General features: G+C 37.7%; 2 protein-coding genes across 2 annotated transcripts in view; one reads left to right on the top strand and one right to left on the bottom strand.

The window, feature by feature from the left end:
- The first annotated feature begins 7,772 nt into the window (after positions 1-7,772).
- LOC144432756 (histone deacetylase complex subunit SAP18-like) lies at positions 7,773-16,084 on the top strand. The gene is made up of 3 exons (XM_078121031.1): positions 7,773-7,856; positions 10,048-10,154; positions 14,119-16,084. Exons 1-3 carry the CDS (start codon positions 7,776-7,778, stop codon positions 14,381-14,383), a joined length of 453 nt encoding a protein of 150 aa, XP_077977157.1. The 5' UTR covers positions 7,773-7,775; the 3' UTR covers positions 14,384-16,084.
- A 165-nt stretch (positions 16,085-16,249) lies between these two features.
- Positions 16,250-22,941, bottom strand: part of LOC144432580 (acetyl-CoA acetyltransferase, cytosolic-like) — a 34,990-nt gene continuing 28,298 nt past the window's right edge. Inside the window, exons 5-8 of the mRNA XM_078120824.1 lie at positions 20,826-21,092; positions 19,944-20,098; positions 19,354-19,464; positions 16,250-17,297 (exon numbers count right to left, since the gene is read on the bottom strand). Coding sequence (XP_077976950.1) covers positions 17,127-17,297; positions 19,354-19,464; positions 19,944-20,098; positions 20,826-21,092 — 704 coding nt within the window. The 3' untranslated portion in view covers positions 16,250-17,126. The remainder of the gene's footprint in view (positions 17,298-19,353; positions 19,465-19,943; positions 20,099-20,825; positions 21,093-22,941) is intronic.

Below are 22,941 nucleotides of genomic sequence, written 5' to 3'. Positions count from 1 at the left end.
GTTGAACTGTCTGCTGGGGAAAGGCTGAACAGTGCATGTCAGTAGTAATCTATGGTAAACTGACAGGCAGTTGTAATTGGTGATTTCATTCCAACAGGTCATAAATCTTCAACTAGTATGTTTTTATATCAATGCACCAATACCATTGAACTATTGCTGGCAGGGGTAAAATCAAAATGTTGAGTAACCAGTTTGACTATATGGTGGAGATGATCATAGTGATCATAATGCATATAGGAAACTAGACAACCTGAATGTTTGATGTGTGGCAATGATTGACATTATTACCACCTGTAAGGGAGTGTTATGTTATGCTTCTGTCTGTCTGTCTGCGTCTCTCTCTCTCTCTCTCTCTCTCTCTCTCTCTCTCTCTCTCTCTCTCTCTCTCTCTCTCTCTCTCTCTCTCTCTCTCTCTCTCTCTCTCTCTCTCTCTCTATCTATCTATCCTCTCTCTCTCTCTCTCTCTCTGGACACGAAACCTCAAAAACTACTGCATCAATTCTAATGAAACTGAGCAAACATCTTCCTTATGGTAACCAATTACTGATTAGCTTTTGAGAAACATGCTATGATTAATAATAATTAATTAACCAAACTAACAATTGTCCGTAATTAGACAATATCTACAGCTTCAAATTCTATATAATAATATATTATACATACATTTATGATACCAAAGTGCATCGAATCTGAAGATATTTTTGATGTAGCTATTAGTTTTAATTAGTTATTTGCATATTTTGGTAATTTATAGTCCTTTAAAACTTTTACACATTTTTCACAGTGTGTTGTGTTGGCCGTAAATAGATCACATCATCGGGCAATCTTGCTGAAGAATTAGCCAAAATAAATTCATAAGATCTCTTTAACCTTTTATCCTCAGTCAAAATTGAATTTTTTTTTTTGTACTTTGACATTTAGGAACATGTACGTTTGCACTTCTGCATTTCTGTTTGCAGTGTAAGATCTAGAGCATGGTCAAACCAGGTTAGCTTCAACTTTTGGGTCAATTGTAATCACCCACTTTCTACCGAGAATTGTTGAACAAAAGAATTACACAAAGACCTTGCCAATTTTTAGCACAACTGAATTGAGGTTCAGTAGTGCTATCGAGATCGCCCAGCGTCTATCTGTCAGTTTGTCTGTCTCTCTGTGTGTGTGTGTGTGTGTGTGTGTGTGTGTGTGTGTGTGTGTGTGTGTGTGTGTGTGTGTGTGTGTGTGTGTGTGTGTGTGTGTGTGTGTGTGTGTGTGTGTGTGTGTGTGTGTGTGTGTGTGTGTGTGTGTGTAAACAACTTAAAGTCAAAAACCGCTGAACTGATTGCCATGATATTTGGTGGGTCCATTACTTTGAGTGTCTTGTTGGGAAATTGTTCAAATCAAAATGATCTTACCACCGGTTTGTGATTTGGGTCAATAAATGTGATTTTTGGTCAAAAAACTTAAACTCAAAAACTAATGGGCAGATTGGGCTGAAATTTGGGTGAAACATTCTTCAGGGTGTTTTTACTAAGAATTGTTCATGATATGATGGTCCCATCAGCGATATGCAAATTAGGGCTAAAAATGTGTCTTTTTGGTCAAAAATCTATAATTCCAAAACCACTGAGCAGATTGGGCTGAAATTTAATGGGAATACATCTAGAGATGTATGGATGAAGAAATATTAAGCATATAATAATTCCACGAGTGATATGCAAATTAGGTGTAAAAATGTTCATTTTTGGTCAAAAACATATCTCAAAAAGTATTTGGTCAATGAGTCTGTAACTTGGTGAGATGTTTCTAGAAGTGTTATTCTGCATATTTTCTTCAGAACATTTGACAAAATTGGCGCTAGCAAACATGACCCACGCCCTTAGCAACAACCAAATGGCAGTATATTTTGGTCTTGTAACTTCATCTGGTAGGCAAGTGAGTAAACATTCAAAAAATGTATGCAAATACCTTAGCAACCATGACCCACGTCCCATAGCAACAGCCAAACGGTGGTGTATTTCACAAACAGGGATTCTTGAACAATTGAATAATCATTCATAAATATATGCAAATGTGCCTAACAAGACCACGCCCATAGCAACAGCCAAATGATCACATACATTGCAAAGATAATATCAGGAGTTCATACAAAAGTGAACAAAAACATTCAAAAATGTATGCAAATATATCTAACAACATGACCACACCCATAGCAACAGCCAAATGATAGCATTTATCGTAAAGATAGCAACGTAGTTGGATAGCCAACTGGATAGTCATTCAGCAAATGAACACCTATTGTAAGCATGGACTAGCATATGCATAAACATTTTTAAAAACTGTACAGTTGTGCTACAACGCCATTGGCAGTATTTTTTTACAGAAGAAGTCATCTCTTTGTGAAATTTGTAAACTTTCCAGTCCATATTCAAGTATGTTTCATCAAATCACCGTAAAATTAGTATTTCTACAAACAATTCATAGCTCGAAAGAAGACATATCAGTTGAGGTTTACGCTTTTACACCACCTTAAATGGTGGACTGTAGTGAAAGTTACGTATGATAGCTTCAACTTCCTATAAGCTATCTATGGTTTCGTCCTAATGGGAGGCAGTTCAGTTTAAATCTGGTTTCCAGTTATTTTTATTAGCACAACTGGACAAGCTTCACTAGCTACAACTGAAAACTAAAATGATATGCTATGAACAGTATTGAATTACCTGTGGGTAAATGTATGTATGTAGCAGTACACGTAATATGGTGTAGTATATACAATGAAATTGGTGTTGGGTTCCACACCCTAAAATCCACTCCTTAAAATCCACACCCTAAAATCCACTCCTTAAAATGCACTCCTTAAAATTCACTACCTGAAATCCACTCCTTAAAATCCATTCCCTAAAATCCACACCCTAAATCCACTCCTTAAAATCCACTCCCTAAAATCCACTCCCTAAAATCCACACCCTAAAATCCACTCCCTAAAAACCACTCCTTAAAAAACACTCCTTAAAATCCACTCCCTAAAATCCACTCCCTAAAATCCATTCCCTAAAATCCATACCCTAAAATCCACTCCCTAAAATCCATTCCCTAAAATCCACACCCTAAAATCCACTCCCTAAAATCCACTCCTTAAAATCCATTCCCTAAAATCCACTCCCTAAAATCCACACCCTAAAAACCACACCCTAAAATCCATTCCCTAAAATCCACTCCTTAAAATCCACTCCCTAAAAATCCACTCCCTAAAATCCACTCCCTAAAATCCACTCCCTAAAAACCACTCCTTAAAAACCACTCCTTAAAATCCATTCCCTAAAAACCACACCCTAAAACCCACTCCTTAAAAACCACACCCTAAAATCCATTCCTTAAAATCCACTCCCTAAAATCCACTCCCTAAAATCCACTCCCTAAAAACCACTCCTTAAAAACCACTCCTTAAAATCCATTCCCTAAAAACCACACCCTAAAACCCACTCCTTAAAAACCACACCCTAAAATCCACTCCCTAAAATCCACTCCTTAAAACCCAATCCCTAAAATCCACACCCTAAAAACCACACCCTAAAATCCACTCCTTAAAATCCACTCCTTAAAATCTGTTCCCTAAAATCCACTCCCTAAAAACCACACCCTAAAAACCACACCCTAAAATCCACTCCCTAAAATCAACTCCCTAAAATCCACTCCTTAAAATCCATTCCCTAAAATCCACACCCTAAAAACCACACCCTAAAATCCATTCCCTAAAAACTACACCCTAAAACCCAATCCCTAAAATCCACTGCCTAAAATCCACTGCCTAAAATCCACTCCCTAAAATCCACTCCTTAAAATCCATTCCCTAAAATCCATTCCCTAAAAATCCACACCCTAAAATCCACTCCTTAAAATCCACACCCTAAAATCCACTCCCTGAAATCCACTCCTTAAAATCCACTCCCTAAAAACCACACCCTAAAAACCACATCCTAAAATCCACTCCCTAAAATCCATTCCCTAAAATCAACTCCCTATAATCAACTCCCTAAAAACCACACCCTAAAAACCACACCCTAAAATCAACTCCCTAAAAACCACACCCTAAAATCCACTCCCTAAATCCACTCCTTAAAAACCACACCCTAAAATCCATTCCCTAAAATCCACTCCCTAAAATCCACACCCTAAAAACCACACCCTAAAATCCACACCCTAAAAACCACACCCTAAAATCAACTCCCTAAAAACCACACCCTAAAATCCATTCCCTAAAATCAACTCCTTAAAAACCACACCCTAAAATCCACACCCTAAAATCCACTCCTTAAAATCCACTCCCTAAAATCCACTCCCTAAAATCCACTCCTTAAAATCCACACCCTAAAATTGACACCCTAAAAACCACACCCTAAAATTGACACCCTAAAATCCACTCCTTAAAATCTATTCCCTAAAATCCACTCCCTAAAATCCACTCCTTAAAATCCCCCTCCTTATAATCCACTCCCTAAAATCCACTCCTTAAAATCCACACCCTAAAATCCACTCCCTAAAAACCACACCCTAAAAACTACTCCCTAAAATCCACTCCCTAAAATCCACACCCTAAAACCCAATCCCTAAAATCCACTCCCTAAATTCCACACCCTAAAATCCACACCCTAAAATCCACTCCTTAAAATCCACACCCTAAAATCCATTCCCTAAAATCCACTCCCTAAAATCCACTCCTTAAAACCCACTCCCTAAAATCCACACCCTAAAAATCCACTCCCTAAAATCCACTCCCTAAATTCCACTCCTTAAAATCCATTCCTTAAAATCCACTCCGTAAATTCCACTCCTTAAAATCCACTCCCTAAAATCCACTCCTTAAAACCCACTCCCTAAAATCCACTCCCTAAAATCCACACCCTAAAATCCACTCCCTAAAATCTATTCCCTAAAATCCACACCCTAAAATCCACTCCCTAAAATCCATTCCCTAAAATCCACTCCCTAAAATCCACTCCCTAAAATCCACTCCTTAAAATCCATTCCCCAGAATTTACGGCAGGGGGGCTTTGGGAGAAATTATTTTGGCCAAAGATTTGTTCGCAGCCTCCTTCACGCTCTCAAATTTTCATGTCCCCCCCCCCCCCCCCCCGAAATGAACCCAACAAATTTCGTAGCCCCCCTCCCGGCTGTACATATTTGAATGTGTAATTATACAGTACCCACTCCTTCCGTCCGCTCCACTTCAGAGATGTACAGTATGGTACGTACACTGTAAACTAACAGTGGAAATAAACTTCAGCGTCCATACATGAAAATGATAGGCTTCTTTACAAATAGATGTGGGCTTTGCAAAAAGGGTCTCATATTGGGCTGTAACCTGTACCCACCAGAGTTTTCTCTTTCAATCTTAATTCTGGGCAGAAACAGCACCCCCCCCCCCTGATAGCTAATGGGGAGGGTGTGGGAAGGGATGTGTACGCACATTATTGAAAATAAGGACATGTAGGAGGCCATTTAGTGGCATATTAAAAATTTCAAACCATACACATTATTGGAAGCCATAGAGTACTTGAAAATTGTCTTCAATACCCCAATTGTACTCTCAATACATTATTATATAACTGTATGGATATATTACCAACACTTTAACTTATACAGAGATATTTTGGCAGACACACACATTCACTCGGCTATTGACTTCCTCATAATTAAAATGTATGGTAGGTAAATGAGTTGAACAAGTTTTGCAAAGTACAAGGTAAACGACTGCTCCTGAATTTGAATGTTCAAATAAGTCTCCAGGGGGGAGGGAGGGAGGGAGGGAGGGAGGGAGGAAGGGGGAGAGTGAGGGAGAGTGAGAGAGAGAGGGGAGGGAGAGAGAGGAGGAGGAGGAGGAGGAGGAAGGCATGCATGTACACAAATGCATTCGCATGGCTGTCACACAACTTATCACTGAATACTACTATAGGTTGCAGTAAGTTTGGCGAAGCCGCGAGAAATTTACTCGTTAAACGACAGCTCCTGAGGTTTAACAAAATATCCCCCCCCCTCCCTCTTTCAGATCATCAGAATTTCCATGCCCACCCTTTGAACCCTTAATTTGTTTTCATGCCCCTCCCCCGATTTCTCTCCAGGCCCCCTGTCGTACATTCTGACCGCAGCCTTAAGTTTCAACTTTTCCTGGTTTGTTCCTTGAAGAATCTTCTCCAAAGCAGCTATGTTACAAGACTTTTGACCAATTGCCATTGTTCTGTTACTATGTTACAAGACTTTTGACCAATTGCCATTGTTCTGTTACTATGTTACAAGACGCGTTAAGTACTGGCTACATATCATAACAATGCCAGAGTCACGTTTACCATGTAAAGCTTATCAAATGTTATTTACAATGGATGAACAAGGAAAACCTTCCTGGGTCACACAGGTAAAACATCTGTTTTATCAGTACGATTTTGGAGAATCCTGGTTAAACCAGGGTGTGGGGAATACAGTGGTCTTTCTATCAGAGTTTAGTACTAGGGTAAAAGATGTTAAAAGCAAGAATTGTGGTCAGAGGTATGTGCTAACGAGAAAACTAGTTACTATAGAAATTTTAAAAAGGAACTTGCACCTGAAATGTACATTTCATTGATTAGTCTTTGTAAGTAACGTAGAGCCCTCGCAAGATTTAGATGCTCTAGCCACGCGTTTGAGATCGAAACGGGGAGACACAGTGGAACTGACAGAGAATTCAGGATAATTGTGTAAATTATGTTGTATCGAAGTAGAAGATGAATATCATTTCCTCTTTAAGTGTCCAGCGTGGGATAATCTAAGAAAAAGATATTTACAACCTGCATCATATCATACAGATCACCTTCACTTTACCATTTTAATCAGTTGATGGCATCTAAGGATGACAATACCACTAGAAATCTATTTATTTTGTTTCATGCATTTAAAGTAAAAGACAAACTGTAAACTCTCCATAATTTACCATTTATAATTCAGCGAATGTGTGCTTTGGAGCTTTACAAAGACATCCTTGTTTATCACTGTATGTATTACACTGGCACTGTGAACTAGTTGTGTAACTGAATTTATTATATTGTATATATATCTGGGGTCGGAGACCCATATTATTCTGAAATAAACCAATTGAGGGTTACTGGATTGCAAGGTTTGCAGTTGCAGGCTTCTATTCAATACTTCGACTTCACTGATGTTGCAATGAAGTTTCTCTTTTTCATTCACCAGATCTTCGTTCTTCCGGGACAATTCTATTCTAATTTCCGAACACTTTCTCCAAATCCATGACTTTGATTGCCACAGTTCCCTATCACTTCCACATCTCTTTTTTGAAAACAAAAACATCACTCTTTCCAGCAAGATATATAACCCTCTAGACAATCAATGCAAATGATACTGAATGAGATTCGGCATATAAATACACTGTTGCATTAAGCTGGACCTAGTTTAAACCTGCCAATATACATGTGGATGGACACATAAATGTAGTCTCTGCGTTAATGTTTTTTTGAGTTATGTGGTAAATCTTGATTGTTCACTACAAATATGGCTTCCATTGAGTGAAAAGTGATATGACTACCAAAAATAATGTATGTGTATGTTTATCTGGTTCTGCATTATCTATAGACCTGATCTACATTAGCCACACATAATTGCTACCAAGTGTCTACAATATGACTTATTATAAGTAGCATGTGGATGATGTGGTGGAGATCTGCGCCAAGGTTTTCCCTTTGTTAGGTTGAGGGCGCTGTGGTTCAACCCCTGCTTCAAACTGCGCACATCTTCGGCGCATATCATCCATCATGGCGGCAATCGTATCACGCGTTACTGAAGTCGACAACACACAGAAAGAGCCCCAAGTCAAGCCAGTTAATAGAGAAAAGGTAAGATAACACTGAAACGTTACAGTTAATTTTGCAATATTGACGAATTCATTGAGGCTGTATGCAGCAAACTAGTGTAAATATAACATAAAGAAACTCTATCGATAGCTTACATCTGCAACGGATGCCAACGTGAGTGGACGTGTAAATGTACGTACAGGCACTCGAATCAATGTGTATGTTTTTTTTTTAATGTATAGTTTTATTCATATGCATTTTTCCTCCCCAAATCATACAGATTGATTCGAGTGCCTGTGTGTAAATGGTAACGATCGTACGATACTGTAGAGGAACTTACTAGACTAACACCAGTAACAACACAGGTACTTGTTTCCCCCAGATATGTTTCTGAATACAATGAAAATCGATAACATTGGGATGACCAGCCTGTGTGAGTGAAGGTATAAATCGTAACGATACTGTATAGGAATTAGACGAGCAAATAATATATGGAAGGGGTAAAATAACACGGTTTCTAGGATCGCGTAAGTCCACACACCGAGAAATTATAAACAAGGCTTGCATTGTAAGCGGACACGGTTACAGAAAGATAACATAAACTTTCAACCGGCGTGGCCACGTTACTCGAGCAAACATTTTATCTTCCGTCACCTCCTTTAGTTCCCAAATTTAATAAATTTCCGATAAACCACGTCGTTGTTACAGTCAGACCATGCTAACCAAAGATATCAACTAATTTCGCCATGCACTGCGAAATAAAGGAAATAATGTTTTCTATCTACCTAGTAATAATAGGTATACATGTTAGACTATATCCCAAGCCTTACCCCTATTTCAGGGGAGAGATCAATTCTTCAGTGTAGGAAAAAAACAAATTCTTATACCTATCCCTCAGTCCCCACCTCAGACTACACATTTCATGTAGATAAGAGGTAAAAGTTAGAACTATAGACTGTACATTTCATGTAGAATAGAGGTAGAACTATAGACTATACATTTCATGTAGGATAGAGGTAGAACTATAGACTATACATTTCATGTAGGATAGAGGTAGAACTATAGACTATACATTTCATGTAGGATGGAGGTAGAACTATAGACTATACATCTCATGTAGGATAGAGGTAGAACTATAGACTATACATTTCATGTAGGATGGAGGTAGAACTATAGACTATACATCTCATGTAGGATGGAGGTAGAACTATAGACTATACATTTCATGTAGGATAGAGGTAGAACTATAGACTATACATTTCATGTAGGATGGAGGTAGAACTATAGACTATACATTTCATGTAGGATAGAGGTAGAACTATAGACTATACATTTCATGTAGGATAGAGGTAGAACTATAGACTATACATTTCATGTAGGATAGAGGTAGAACTATAGACTATACATTTCATGTAGGATGGAGGTAGAACTATAGACTACACATTTCATGTAGAAATGTAGGGTAAATGTTACCACTATAGTCTCTACATAGTTTGTGTGCATGCCATGTATGGTACTATAGGGGCTATGGTCCAACTTGGTGTAATGTTTCATTTGTATGTAAATGTGGTTAATGCATGGAGGTAGAACGACAAGCCCCATGATCAAGTTAGTCTTTTTGTTCTATTTTTTAATGTTGTCAATTCATTTTATATATAGAACTTCATGTTATTATTCTAATATTGTGTAATGTCAACAACACTGTTCTGAGTCAGTTGTTTTAAGCTACATGTACAAATTAGCTTAGGTAGGTTATCAAACTACATGTACCAATAGGGAAATTAAATGCAAGGCCCTACTCCAGATACTGTATTCTGATGTACTACAAATAATGTGTACGAGTGACACAAGGCTGTGGCTTCGGCTTTGACTTATCAGTACAGAGTTGGCATTGATCAGAACTTCATCAACAACAACAACAACAACAACAACAACAACTTCTGTTCAATGTATTGTCTGTTTAAATTGTTATACAATTACAACAACAGCAAGTTTACTGGGAGTTCCCTGGCCTTTATGTCACTTCTGTGTAAGTTGGGATTGATGCCACCTCCATACTGATAAAAGAATGAAACTGATGAATTTGATTCATTTTAACAGTGAGTGAAATCACAAAATATCCTTTCCCATCTCAGTGAGTGTGTGATTGATGTTGACAAAGAAAGAAACATTGTATGAGTCAGTTATGTAGCTGTTACAAATCAAGTTATGATACACATTTACATTTATGCAGACATGCCCGCTGTTACTTCGAGTATTTTGTAGTTACGGCAGTCACCATAGAGTAGCAGACTACAGCAGAGGAAGTGTTCCTGCCAATGAACTTCAGATCTACACATGGTGAGTAATTAATTTATACCTGAAGCTGCCAGCTACATGTAGGGTTGGTTAATGATTACTTCAGATCTACACATGGTGAGTAATTAATTAAAAACAAACAGCAGAGCTAGTCTGACCTATATGTTGACCCAAATCACACACCTGTGATGTGATCATTTTGCTTTGAACATCTTCCCAACTAGACACCAAAAGTAATAAATATCCCCATCAGATACCAAGGCAATCGGTCTGGTGTTTTTTGACCCACACACACACACACACACACACACACACACACACACACACACACAGAGGGACAGACACTGAATGCCTATAGCACTACTGAACCTTCCGTTCAGTTGTGGTAGAAATCGCTTTTTTGACGTTTCGTCTTTGGTTTCATGTTGATTACAAATTTGGTCAGCATGCCTTGGCACCCCTTTCACAGTTCTAGGTCCACATTAGCATATAACAGCATTTTATACATGTTGTTTTCGAGGGGTAGTCAATCAGGACATAATTTCTCGTCAGAGTTTGTCTTATTTCCCAAGGTTAATTTTACTTTCTCAGGGTAAGTTCAGCAATTCCGGCATTATCACAGAAACTTTGCAGTATTTATTTGTTGCTACCAATTTCTTTTAAACAGGGTTCTCCCCAGGATTTGTTGATAGGATAGTGACTCATTAGCATTAATTAACATAAATTAACATAACACAATTAATATTCATGAGTAACTTAATGATAAAATCAAAGTACATCATAATAACAAACAAGTAGTACATATGGTCAAAGGAAAGGCCAATTTATTACTACAAAATATTAGCACCAATAAGAATTACTTAAAGGCTAGCCTCCCCTATATAAACGGCGAAGGCCCTTTGTGGTCATTTTGCTAAACAATAGGGAAGTGGTAACAACCTAGCGATAGCTCCTACTAAACTGCAGTTTTGCACGTGTTCCGACCATTGACATATCTACCTACCATACTGTGACCAAGTCATTATGAATATATGACATATGTACATGTAATTACTGCATTCGTTTTCAATAAGAATGGAAATCTGAGGCACATTTCTCGAAATTACTTTCGGTCAGATGTCAGAAAAGCTACGCCGACTTTGCTGTTGATTTGTGTTACATTTGCATGGTGTTGGTGAGAGTCGAACCATTCCATTGAAAGTGTGACTAAAAATAGACGTTGCATGCCGTCCGCAGGATCCCTTTCAGGCCACTAACGCTAATCTAGTTGCCTCCACAACCGGTAACCTAGCTATGGTCGCGAACACTCCCGATCTAAAACCACTGGACCAAATGATTTGGTCTTTGATGGAGACATTACTTACATGTATATGTAGGATGTGTAGATGGTAAATTGTTCAAATGAAAGTGATCAGATCAGTGAAATGCAAGTTATGCCCAAAAGAGTGATATTTTGTCTGATCAATTTCCTTTCCAGTGTAACTTCTCAGATATGTGTTATATAATCACTGCCAAAGTCAATAAGAGTCTCATGGCAGATCTTGCGAGATATGCAAATACGCCTAGCAACGGTTAAGCACTTGTCTGTAGTCAAGCTTTTGCCATGGTCATGTCTGTTTACATGAAAGCCAACTCGTTTGTCTGAAAAGATTACTACGTTTTGTGACCATCTCCAGCTGTAAATCTTCATGGAAAACATTGAAAATTTGAAAGTACCAGAACTAAAAAGCATTTTACGAAAATTTGGCGTGACAAGTTATAAGAAAAATATGCTCGTTTCCCTGGCCAAGGCAGTACGCGATCTTCAGCTCACTGAAATGGCTAGTGCCACCATCTGTGATACATTTCATCGATGAACATTTCCCAACAAATAAACTACACAGAACTCTTGAAATGCTTCCATTCTACCTTAAAATACCAAATGAAATCTATTATTTCATTTCTCGTGCAGCACACAACCATTAAAAAAACTCTGTATGCGTAGTGGCAGATGTATTCGGCGGATCCTACAAGTTACTGCCTGAGACTGCCCAAGGTTAAACCAGGGGTTCAAATACTGCCACCTAATAAGTTTGACTATAATACCAATTTGTTGTCTCTCACCACCTACATGTAATACCAATTTGTTGTCTCTCACCACCTACATGTAATACCAATTTGTTGTCTCTCACCACCTACATGTAATACCAGTTTGTTGTCTATCACCACCTACATGTAATACCAATTTGTTGTCTCTCACCACATACATGTAATATCAGTTTGTTGTCTCTCACCACCTACATGTAATACCAGTTTGTTGTCTATCACCACCTACATGTAATACCAGTTTGTTGTCTATCACCACCTACATGTAATACCAGTTTGTTGTCTATCACCACCTACATGTAATACCAGTTTGTTGTCTATCACCACCTACGTGTAATACCAGTTTGTTGTCTATCACCACCTACATGTAATACCAGTTTGTTGTCTCTCACCACCTACATGTAATACCAGTTTGTTGTCTATCACCACCTACATGTAATACCAGTTTGTTGTCTATCACCACCTACATGTAATACCAGTTTGTTGTCTATCACCACCTACATGTAATACCAGTTTGTTGTCTATCACCACCTACATGTAATACCAGTTTGTTGTCTATCACCACCTACATGTAATACCAGTTTGTTGTCTCTCACCACCTACATGTAATACCAGTTTGTTGTCTATCACCACCTACATGTAATACCAATTTGTTGTCTCTCACCACCTACATGTAATACCAGTTTGTTGTCTATCACCACCTACGTGTAATACCAGTTTGTTGTCTATCACCACCTACATGTAATACCAGTTTGTTGTCTATCACCACCTACGTGTAATACCAGTTTGTTGTCTATCACCACCTACGTGTAATACCAGTTTGTTGTCTCTCACCACCTGCATGTAATACCAATTTGTTGTCTCTCACCACATACATGTAATACCAGTTTGTTGTCTCTCACCACCTACATGTAATACCAATTTGTTGTCTCTCACCACCTACATGTAATACCAATTTGTTGTCTATCACCACATACATGTAATACCAGTTTGTTGTCTCTCACCACATACATGTAATATCAGTTTGTTGTCTCTCACCACCTACATGTAATACCAGTTTGTTGTCTATCACCACCTACATGTAATACCAGTTTGTTGTCTATCACCACCTACGTGTAATACCAGTTTGTTGTCTCTCACCACCTACATGTAATACCAGTTTGTTGTCTATCACCACCTACATGTAATACCAGTTTGTTGTCTATCACCACCTACGTGTAATACCAGTTTGTTGTCTCTCACCACCTACATGTAATACCAATTTGTTGTCTATCACCACATACATGTAATACCAGTTTGTCTCTCACCACATACATGTAATACCAGTTTGTCTCTCACCACCTACATGTAATATCAGTTTGTTGTCTCTCACCACATACATGTAATATCAGTTTGTTGTCTATCACCACATACATGTAATACCAGTTTGTTGTCTATCACCACATACATGTAATACCAGTTTGTCTCTCACCACATACATGTAATACCAGTTTGTTGTCTCTCACCACATACATGTAATACCAGTTTGTTGTCTCTCACCACATACATGTAATATCAGTTTGTTGTCTCTCACCACATACATGTAATACCAATTTGTTGTCTATCACCACCTACATGTAATACCAGTTTGTTGTCTCTCACCTAATACCAGTTTGTTGTGTCACATAACACTATTTCGATCAAGTGAATTTTGTTATTAAGAGTTAAGAGTTTTTAGCACAACTGAAGTAAGGTTCAGTAGTGCTATAGGGATCGCCCGGCGTCTGTTTGTCTGTCTGTGTAAACAACTTAAATGACTGGATAGTCATTCTGCAAATGAACACCTATTGTTAACATGGACTAGCATATGATTAAACATTTTTAAAAACTATACAGTTGTGTTACAACGCTATTGGCGGTATTTTTAATTTATTTTACCCAGGATGGATGCTACATTGAAGGAGTTGTCAAGTTTGGTGAAAGAAGTGAATCCAGATGCAAGAAGGAGAGGAACTCTGTTTGACTTTGCTGCTGTATATCCAGATCCACGTAGAAATGGCTACCGTATGCGAGAAATTGGCACCACATGCTCAGGAAAGAAAGGCACTGATGATAATGTGACATTAGGATCAACACATTTTCAGATAGGTGATTATCTAGACATTGCAATTACTATACCAGGACGAGTACAAGTAAGAAGATATTGAACAACTGTTTCTACTACTATTTCTAAAACTATGACACCAGAGAGAAAATATTTCTTGCTTTAATCTTCAATGGTTAGACGTTTCAACAAAAATATCTCTGTGGCATAGTGATTCAAACTCAGAATGACATGTAGAAGTGAGGTGGGGTAGTTTCAAATCTCACTGGAGACAAGACTGACTGGCCCATACCTGGGATGAAATCTAGGCACAGCTCTTCAAAGATCATCTCAAAGTACACATAATGGGTTTCTACCAGGCAATTTTTCAAACCACAAAAGAGACCACCTGTCTACATGACTAGATGCATTTTCAGTGACTCTTACGATGTAATTAATGAGAGAACTTCAGTATTGACAATAGGCTGACCACAACAACATTTGACATTCCTGTGTGGACTAACCTTTGTGTATTCTTATTGTAACAAAACTAGTCAATGTATCAACAAATGAATATAACAATATCAGACCGAGTTTAAAAAAATAAATATTGCAAGTTTTCATCATGGTACAGTTTGACAGAATTCAAATAAAACAGGGAATAGGCCTTCAACTTGACGCATGGTGTTGACTATCCACAATTTGTGTTGTTGACATCACTTTGAGCCTTATCTTCCAAGTCCTTCATAGATGTACATGTATCCATCATTCCAATTTAGTGTTATGCAAAACATGTTATGTTAGGCCCTGACTTGGCACATCTTACTCTGTAAGGTAAGCCATGATGGGGCGCCCTCACACATCGGTCAACCTCTCCCACAAGAGAGAGGAGGCCGGAATGACAAGACATATCTATCATAGAGCCTAGGCACATCTTTCATCAGGCTAGAAGGGAGTATAAACTGTACTTGCTGGCAATTTGTTGTATCTATTTCTTTAAGACATACTATAACCTGTGATAAGATATACATGTATAAGATTTCCTAGTTTATTTGCCATTCATATCTCATCTAGAATGGTGTCAAAGGTCACAGGTGTTTGTGTACTACTAAAGATATCAGCATGTATACATATATGGAGCAAGTACATACTGGTGTAGTTGTGTATTATTCTTGGAACATACTGAGTTTGAGTTGTCCCCCAAATGGTGAAGCCAAAAAGACAATACACAGAGCCAAATTCAGTAGCTGTTACTTAATTAGTCTACTTTGACAGCTACCACACATTGTGGTCTTTTATCTAAACCTTGTTGGCACCATGTTAATTCAAGTTTTACATTATACCATACTCAAGCCAAGTTATTGTCTGTGAACCAGAAATATGGGATTATATACCCAGGTCATTCTATATCATGACAACCTGTCTTTGTCACTAGTATTGTGATGCTTGAAACACGAGTCAAAATGTTCCAAATCGCTATTATTTTCCCCTATTTTATTATTCCTATAATTTACTTCATTTAGTCAGAAAACACTCGTGGCCAGTCTCCTAAGTGGTTTGTCACTACTTGTCTAGCAACTCATGGTGACATGGCCTCCTTAGGTGCTGAATGAAGACAAATATTGGGTATTAAATAATACCAAACTGTAGAATAGTGTCATGTATGTATGTTTAGTCCTGGTATTCACTGTTATTTTATACTGACAAAAAAAGACACTGCTTTTGAATAAAATAAAGAACATGTCAAAAGTCTTTCATTTCAGTTTTGATACCATGTCAGGAAATCAGTTTTGTTTTGTTTTTAAATAAAAGAGGAAAGCATGAATCACTGGTGTTATGAGAGTTTTTATAAGATTTGATTTTGAAGAGATAGCAGACAATTTATAATCCTTGAATAAGAATTCACTTGAAACATGACACATACATGTATAGAGAAGTGGTGAATGAAGTGGACTCACGACAAATTTTACAATAGTTTGTTTTATTCTGTATATCTTATTGGTCCAATTGACTTCACTAGACAAGTCAATGTCATTGAAGTGGCTATGCAGTTGCAATACATGTAGTGTATCAAAGATAGGTGTTGTTTTGAACCACAGACAATGATCAGTCTATCACTAAATTTGTGTAAACAGCACCCTGTCTCATAATTCAGGTAAGAATGCTATTTAAGCACTTTATTGACTGTTTTGTCCATTGCTACATGGTTGACAACCTTGACACAAAGTTATAACCGTTATTTCTCCTAATCTGGGACACACTCTTGTTTCAAAAATAGCTCTGAAGATAATAACTGGGATATGGTGTATTATTTTTGTGTATACATCTAAAGTAAATAAATGTATGTCATACATCAGTTTAGTTCATCTCCAAACCTATGTAACTAATGGTAATATTTACTAAATTGTCAACATTGAAATGGTTAACACTGAAATTGCCGATAAGGATCCTTATTATTCAAATTTTTATTTTTAAATCAATAATTTATTCGGTATGTTTTATTTATACATTATTTCAAATCATTTCAGTTCAAAATGCTTAACATCTGAATGGACCCACTCGGTCAAAAGTGAAGTATGAGTCATGAATGAGAGATATTTACTTGTGGATGGCTCAAAGTGTAAAGACAAGTTTTGTATAAAATGATAAACTAAACTGTGGTGTTCTGTTCCAATGCATTGTAAAATCTTTTCAGTCATAACTTTCTAGTGTCACTGCTTATTCACCGTACAAAATTGCACATAATTGATATTCAACAGTTTCTATGGAAACCTTTAAATACATGCATGACATATTCCCTGCCTGCCCCACATGTGAATCCACTCAACTGGCCAGTCTAACATTTGAAATGTGAATGTTTTGTCTTATTAGTCTCTCTCTACACACACTGCTATGCCCATTCCACCTCCAACACAGAGGGCAGCCACACCTTTCTTGCCACCTGTGGATTTCAGTGCATATAACAATGTAACAAATATCCTTGCACCAGACGCACCAATTGGATGACCTAAGGCTATGGCACCACCTCGTATATTCACCTGTCAATGAAAATACAACCCAAGATGTTTCACAAGATGATGCATAGACAAGCTATTACAATACTGTCATTTGACCATGTCACGTGTGCTTTCTTCATTTTCATGTTTTCAGGCCTAGAAATTAGATTTTTTTCTCCCACCTGTCCATTGGGCAGGTAACTATGGAAATTACATGTCCTACCACAAATTCTATGTGCCCAATTTGTGTACAGTTGGGTGTTATATAGCATGTCACTGGCACAGTGGTCATTCACTTCATATTGAATTTGCTATTTTAAAGTAAGCATGGTCCTACCTACCAAAACTGATAACAATGCAATCATGTTTTAAAAAATAGAGATTTATTAATTTCATCTTTGAACAAATGAATATCAGGTTGTTTTTATCACTATTGTTTGTTTTTCAACAATTTTTTTAACATGTTCTCAAACATTATATGTCTCTGGAGGTGCAAAAAATGTCCACAGCAACAGCCATGTACAGTTGTGCTGCAACACCATTGTTATTCACCTAAACCTAGAATACATCTGTTCTGATCAATAATGATAAATCAGCTCAACTCATAAACCTGTATCCTTTATGACCTCACATATAGACACACAGACAAACAGATGCACATACACACACAAACAGATGCACACACACACACACACACACACACGCACACACAAACAGATGCGCACACACACACACACACAGACAGACACAGACAAACATGCACACACACCCAGACAAACAGATGGACACACAAACAGATGCACACACATACAGACACACACACACAGACAGACAGATGCACACACACACTGACACAGACAAACAGATGCACACACACACAGAGACACAAACAGATGCACACACAGACAGACAAACAGATGCACACACAGACAGACAGACAAACAGATGCACACACACAGACAGACAAACAGATGCACACACACAAACAGATGCACACACACACACAGACAGACAAACATGCACACACACACACACAAACAGATGCACACGCAGACAAACATGCACACACACACAAACAGATGTACACACACAGAGACAGACAAACAGATGCACACACACACAGACAAACAGATACACACACAGACAAACAAACAAACAGATGCACACACAGACAGACAAACAGGTGCACACAGACAGACAGACATGCACACACAGACAGACAAACATGCACACACACACAAACAGATGTACACACAGAGACAGACAAACAGATGCACACACACACACACACAGACAAACAGATACACAAACAAACAGATGTACACACACAGACAGACAAACAGGTGCACACAGACAGACAAACAGATGCACACCGACAGACAGACATGCACACACAGACAGACAAACATGCACACACACACAAACAGATGTACACACACAGAGACAGACAAACAGATGCACACACACACACACACACAGACAGATACACATACAGACAGACAAACAAACAGATGCACACACAGACAGATTCACACACAGACAAACATGCACACACAGACAGACAAACATACACACAGACAGACAAACAGATGCATACACACACAGACAGACAAACATGCACACAGACAGACAGACAAACATGCACACACAGACAGAGACAAACAGGCACACACAAACATGCACAGACAAACACACACACACAAACATGCATACACACAAACAGATGCACGCACACAGACAGACAAACACACACACACAGACAGACAAACATGCACACGCACACACAGACAGACAAACATATGCACACACAGACAAAGATGCACACACACACAGACAAACAGATACACACAGACAGACAAACAGATGTACAGTCAAACATGCACATACACACAAACAGACAGCAGACGCACAGACTGACAAACATACACAGACAAACATGCACACACACAGACAAACATGCACACACAGACAAACAGACAGACAAACAAACAGACACACACACAGACAGACAGACAAACATGCACACACAGACAAACATGCACGCGCACACACACACACACACACACACACACACTGATACAAAGTATTACAACATCACCTTATCTGGGTTAAGTCCAAGGTCCTTAACAACTGCTAGTGACTGTGCTGCAAAAGCTTCATTCAGTTCATACAGGTCAACATCGTCCTTATTCCAACCAGCTTTATTCAACTAGTAAAGAAACAAAAATAGAAATAGGGATTTCTCTTCATCGTACACACATCATACTATTCCATTGAATAAATATATAGAATTAGTAATATTTACCAATGCCACAAAGTCAAGGTCAATACTGCAATATGTAACAATTACTGGGACAGTCAGTGTCACTATCTGCCTTGGCTTTATTCTGGGGAAATACCACGCCTTGCAATATGTAACAATTACTGGGACAGTCAGTGTCACTATCTGCCTTGGCTTCATTCTGGGGAAATACCACGCCTTGCAATGACAGTCAGTGTCACTATCTGCCTTGGCTTTATTCTGGGGAAATACCACGCCTTACAATGACAGATGTTCATCACATTTTTCCAAAAATTGTACAAGAAATAAATGATGTACACTAAAACAATAGTTGATAATTAGATCATTAAAACATCAAAAGTTAGAGAGAAACATTACACTTACAACTGTGCTACAATCATACTTACAGCTTTGTTGATAGCAGGTATTGGTCCAGTACCCATGACAGCTGGGTCAACACCAGCCTGTGCCCAAGCCACTATCTTAGCCAATGGTGTTAAACCACGTTTGATGGCTTCAGACTGTTTCATAAGTATCACTGCTGCTGCACCATCATTAATACCTAGCAATGAGAATAGACCAAATAATGAATCTCAGTTAAGTTCAGGTAAATACCTCAGCCTTCTTTAGATGTTGTTGCATACGATTCAATGATTTAAATGTCACATGACCACAGGAGGGCATTGTACATTACTTGTATTTCCATTCCCTCATCCCTGTCACATGACCACAGGAAGGCATTGTATACTAGTATCGGTATTTCAACCCCCCCCCCCCCCCCCCCCCCCGCATCCCTGTCACATGACCACAGGAAGGGGTTGTATGCTATCTGTATTTCCATTCCCTCATCCCTGTCACATGATCACAGGAAGGCATTGTATGCTGCCAGTGTTGCCATCCCCTCTTCCCTGTCACGTGACCACAGGAAGGCTTGTATACTATCGGTATTTCCACACACCCACCCCCCCCCCCCATCATGACCACAGGAGGGCGTTGTTTGGTACCAGTATTTCCATCCCCCATCCCTGTTAAGTGACAACCATTGCTGTTCAGCTCAATGGCTTCTTCTATTCAGTCCTTGATGCAGTGATCTTCACAAGAGATGACCTTAGTTGATGTTTTCATGGTTGATGGATGACAAGTCAACATCATTGAATCGTATACAGTAACAGCTGACTAATTTTCTGAACAAATTACAATCTTTTGATACAAGAACATGAACAGACACAATTTATATCATGTAGCTTTGAAAAGGAATTTAATAGAAAAAAGTATTGATGCATACATACCTGAAGCATTACCAGCAGTGACAGTTCCTGTACCATCTTTAACAAATACAGGTCGTAGTTTAGTAAATCCATCTAGTGTACATCCTGAACGTGGAAATTCATCTTTAGAGACTTCCATGGCTCCTTTTCTTGATGGAACTGATACTGTAATTATTTCTTCTTTAAATAAGTCTTGTTTTTGCGCTTCTTCTGTTTTATGTTGTGATACAAGTGCAAATTTGTCTTGGTCCTCTCTACTGATGTTCCACTGTTTGGCTACATTTTCAGCTGAAAATCAGTTAAAAGATACACTTTAATGCAAAAAATAATGGTTAAAAAGATACATTTTAATACCAAAAAATAATGGTTAAAAAGATAGACTTTAATGCAAAAAAATAATGGTTAAAAAGATACTTTAATGCAAAAAAATAATGGTTAAAAAGATACACTTTAATACAAAAAGTAATGGTTAAAAAGATACTTTAATGCAAAAAAATAATGGTTAAAAAGATAGACTTTAATACAAAAAATAATGGTTAAAAAGATACTTTAATGCAAAAAATAATGGTTAAAAATATAGACTTTAATGCAAAAAAATAATGGTTAAAAAGATAGACTTTAATACAAAAAATAATGGTTAAAAAGATACTTTAATGCAAAAAAATAATGGTTAAAAAGATACTTTAATGCAAAAAATAATGGTTAAAAAGATACATTTTAATACAAAAAATAATGGTTAAAAAGATACTTTAATGCAAAAAATATCGTTCATTTTTACGTCAGACTAATGTTTTGATATAAATTTTTCATGTGTAGAAAATGGTAGTTTTTGATGATTGGATTACATTTGTATGTAGAAAACCATGCAATAAAAAAAAAATAGTGCCAATGCCGTTGTAGCACAACTATAAAATGTTGATATTCGAAAAAAAGATTTATCCACATGCCAGTCCATTGTTGTTACCCATGCATTCACCATGGACATGGTTATGTTACTAGGCATATTTGCAAACATCTTTGTAAGTTATACAGGCATTTGGCTGTTACTATGGGCATGGTCTTGTTGCTTGCCATATTTGCATACTTTTTTTGAATGTTTAGTCATTTAGTCATTTGCCTACCCATTGCTGTTGTTACTTTTGCAATATAAAACACCATTTTGGGTTCATTGTAATGCCATTCTATTTCAGTAACAATGTATAATTTTCCACATACCATTCGGCATGTGTGAGCTTGCATTTGACTATTTTCAGGCAAAATGTCTAGGGCTAATGGAGTGCGTACAGACCCATTTATTCACTTGTGTTGTTTGATATTTGGCATTTCGCACGTTCTTTATTTGTATCACAGTGTCTTATCTAATGTCCACGTTTTGTGTAACTTGTAAGCCTAACTGACAACTGGGCCAATGGTTTTTATACTAGACTAATATTTGAAACAAATTTAGCCTCATTTCAATTGTAAACCCTCTATATAGACTACTTAACTTAGTAAACATCAGTTATTTCTATGCTGTTGCAATCACTGTATATTTACAAACAGTATTTATAAAGTTACACTTACCAGTGATTCCCATTTTGTATTGTAAAAGTTACACTTACCAGTGATTCCCACGTGGTATATTGTAAAGTTACACTTACCAGTGATTCCCATTTTGTATTGTAAAGTTACACTTACCAGTGATTCCCATGTGGTATATTGTAAAGTTACACTTACCAGTGATTCCCATGTGGTATTTATAAAGTTACACTTACCAGTGATTCCCATTTTGTATTGTAAAGTTACACTTACCAGTGATTCCCACATGGTATTGTAAAGTTACACTTACCAGTGATTCCCATTTTGTATTGTAAAGTTACACTTACCAGTGATTCCCATGTGGTATATTGTAAAGTTACACTTACCAGTGATTCCCATGTGGTATTTATAAAGTTACACTTACCAGTGATTCCCATTTTGTATTGTAAAGTTACACTTACCAGTGATTCCCACATGGTATATTGTAAAGTTACACTTACCAGTGATTCCCATGTGTTATTGTAAAGTTACACTTACCAGTGATTCCCATGTGGTATTGTAAAAGTTACTATTACCAGTGATTCCCACGTGGTATTGTAAAGTTACACTTACCAGTGAT

Source organism: Glandiceps talaboti, chromosome 3, assembly GCF_964340395.1.
Source record: "Glandiceps talaboti chromosome 3, keGlaTala1.1, whole genome shotgun sequence".
In the NCBI taxonomy this organism is placed as follows: domain Eukaryota; kingdom Metazoa; phylum Hemichordata; class Enteropneusta; family Spengelidae; genus Glandiceps; species Glandiceps talaboti.
Note: the sequence above shows the minus strand (reverse complement) of the source record. Positions and strands in the feature narration are given on the sequence as shown.

Bases quoted from the DNA above. Each gene is read 5' to 3' on its own strand.
- LOC144432756 (XM_078121031.1), top strand. From the start codon at position 7,776: ATGGCGGCAATCGTATCACGCGTTACTGAAGTCGACAACACACAGAAA. The intron at 7,857-10,047 runs GTAAGATAACAC...ACATTTATGCAG, and splicing joins AGCCAGTTAATAGAGAAAAG to ACATGCCCGCTGTTACTTCG. The intron at 10,155-14,118 runs GTGAGTAATTAA...TATTTTACCCAG, and splicing joins GAACTTCAGATCTACACATG to GATGGATGCTACATTGAAGG.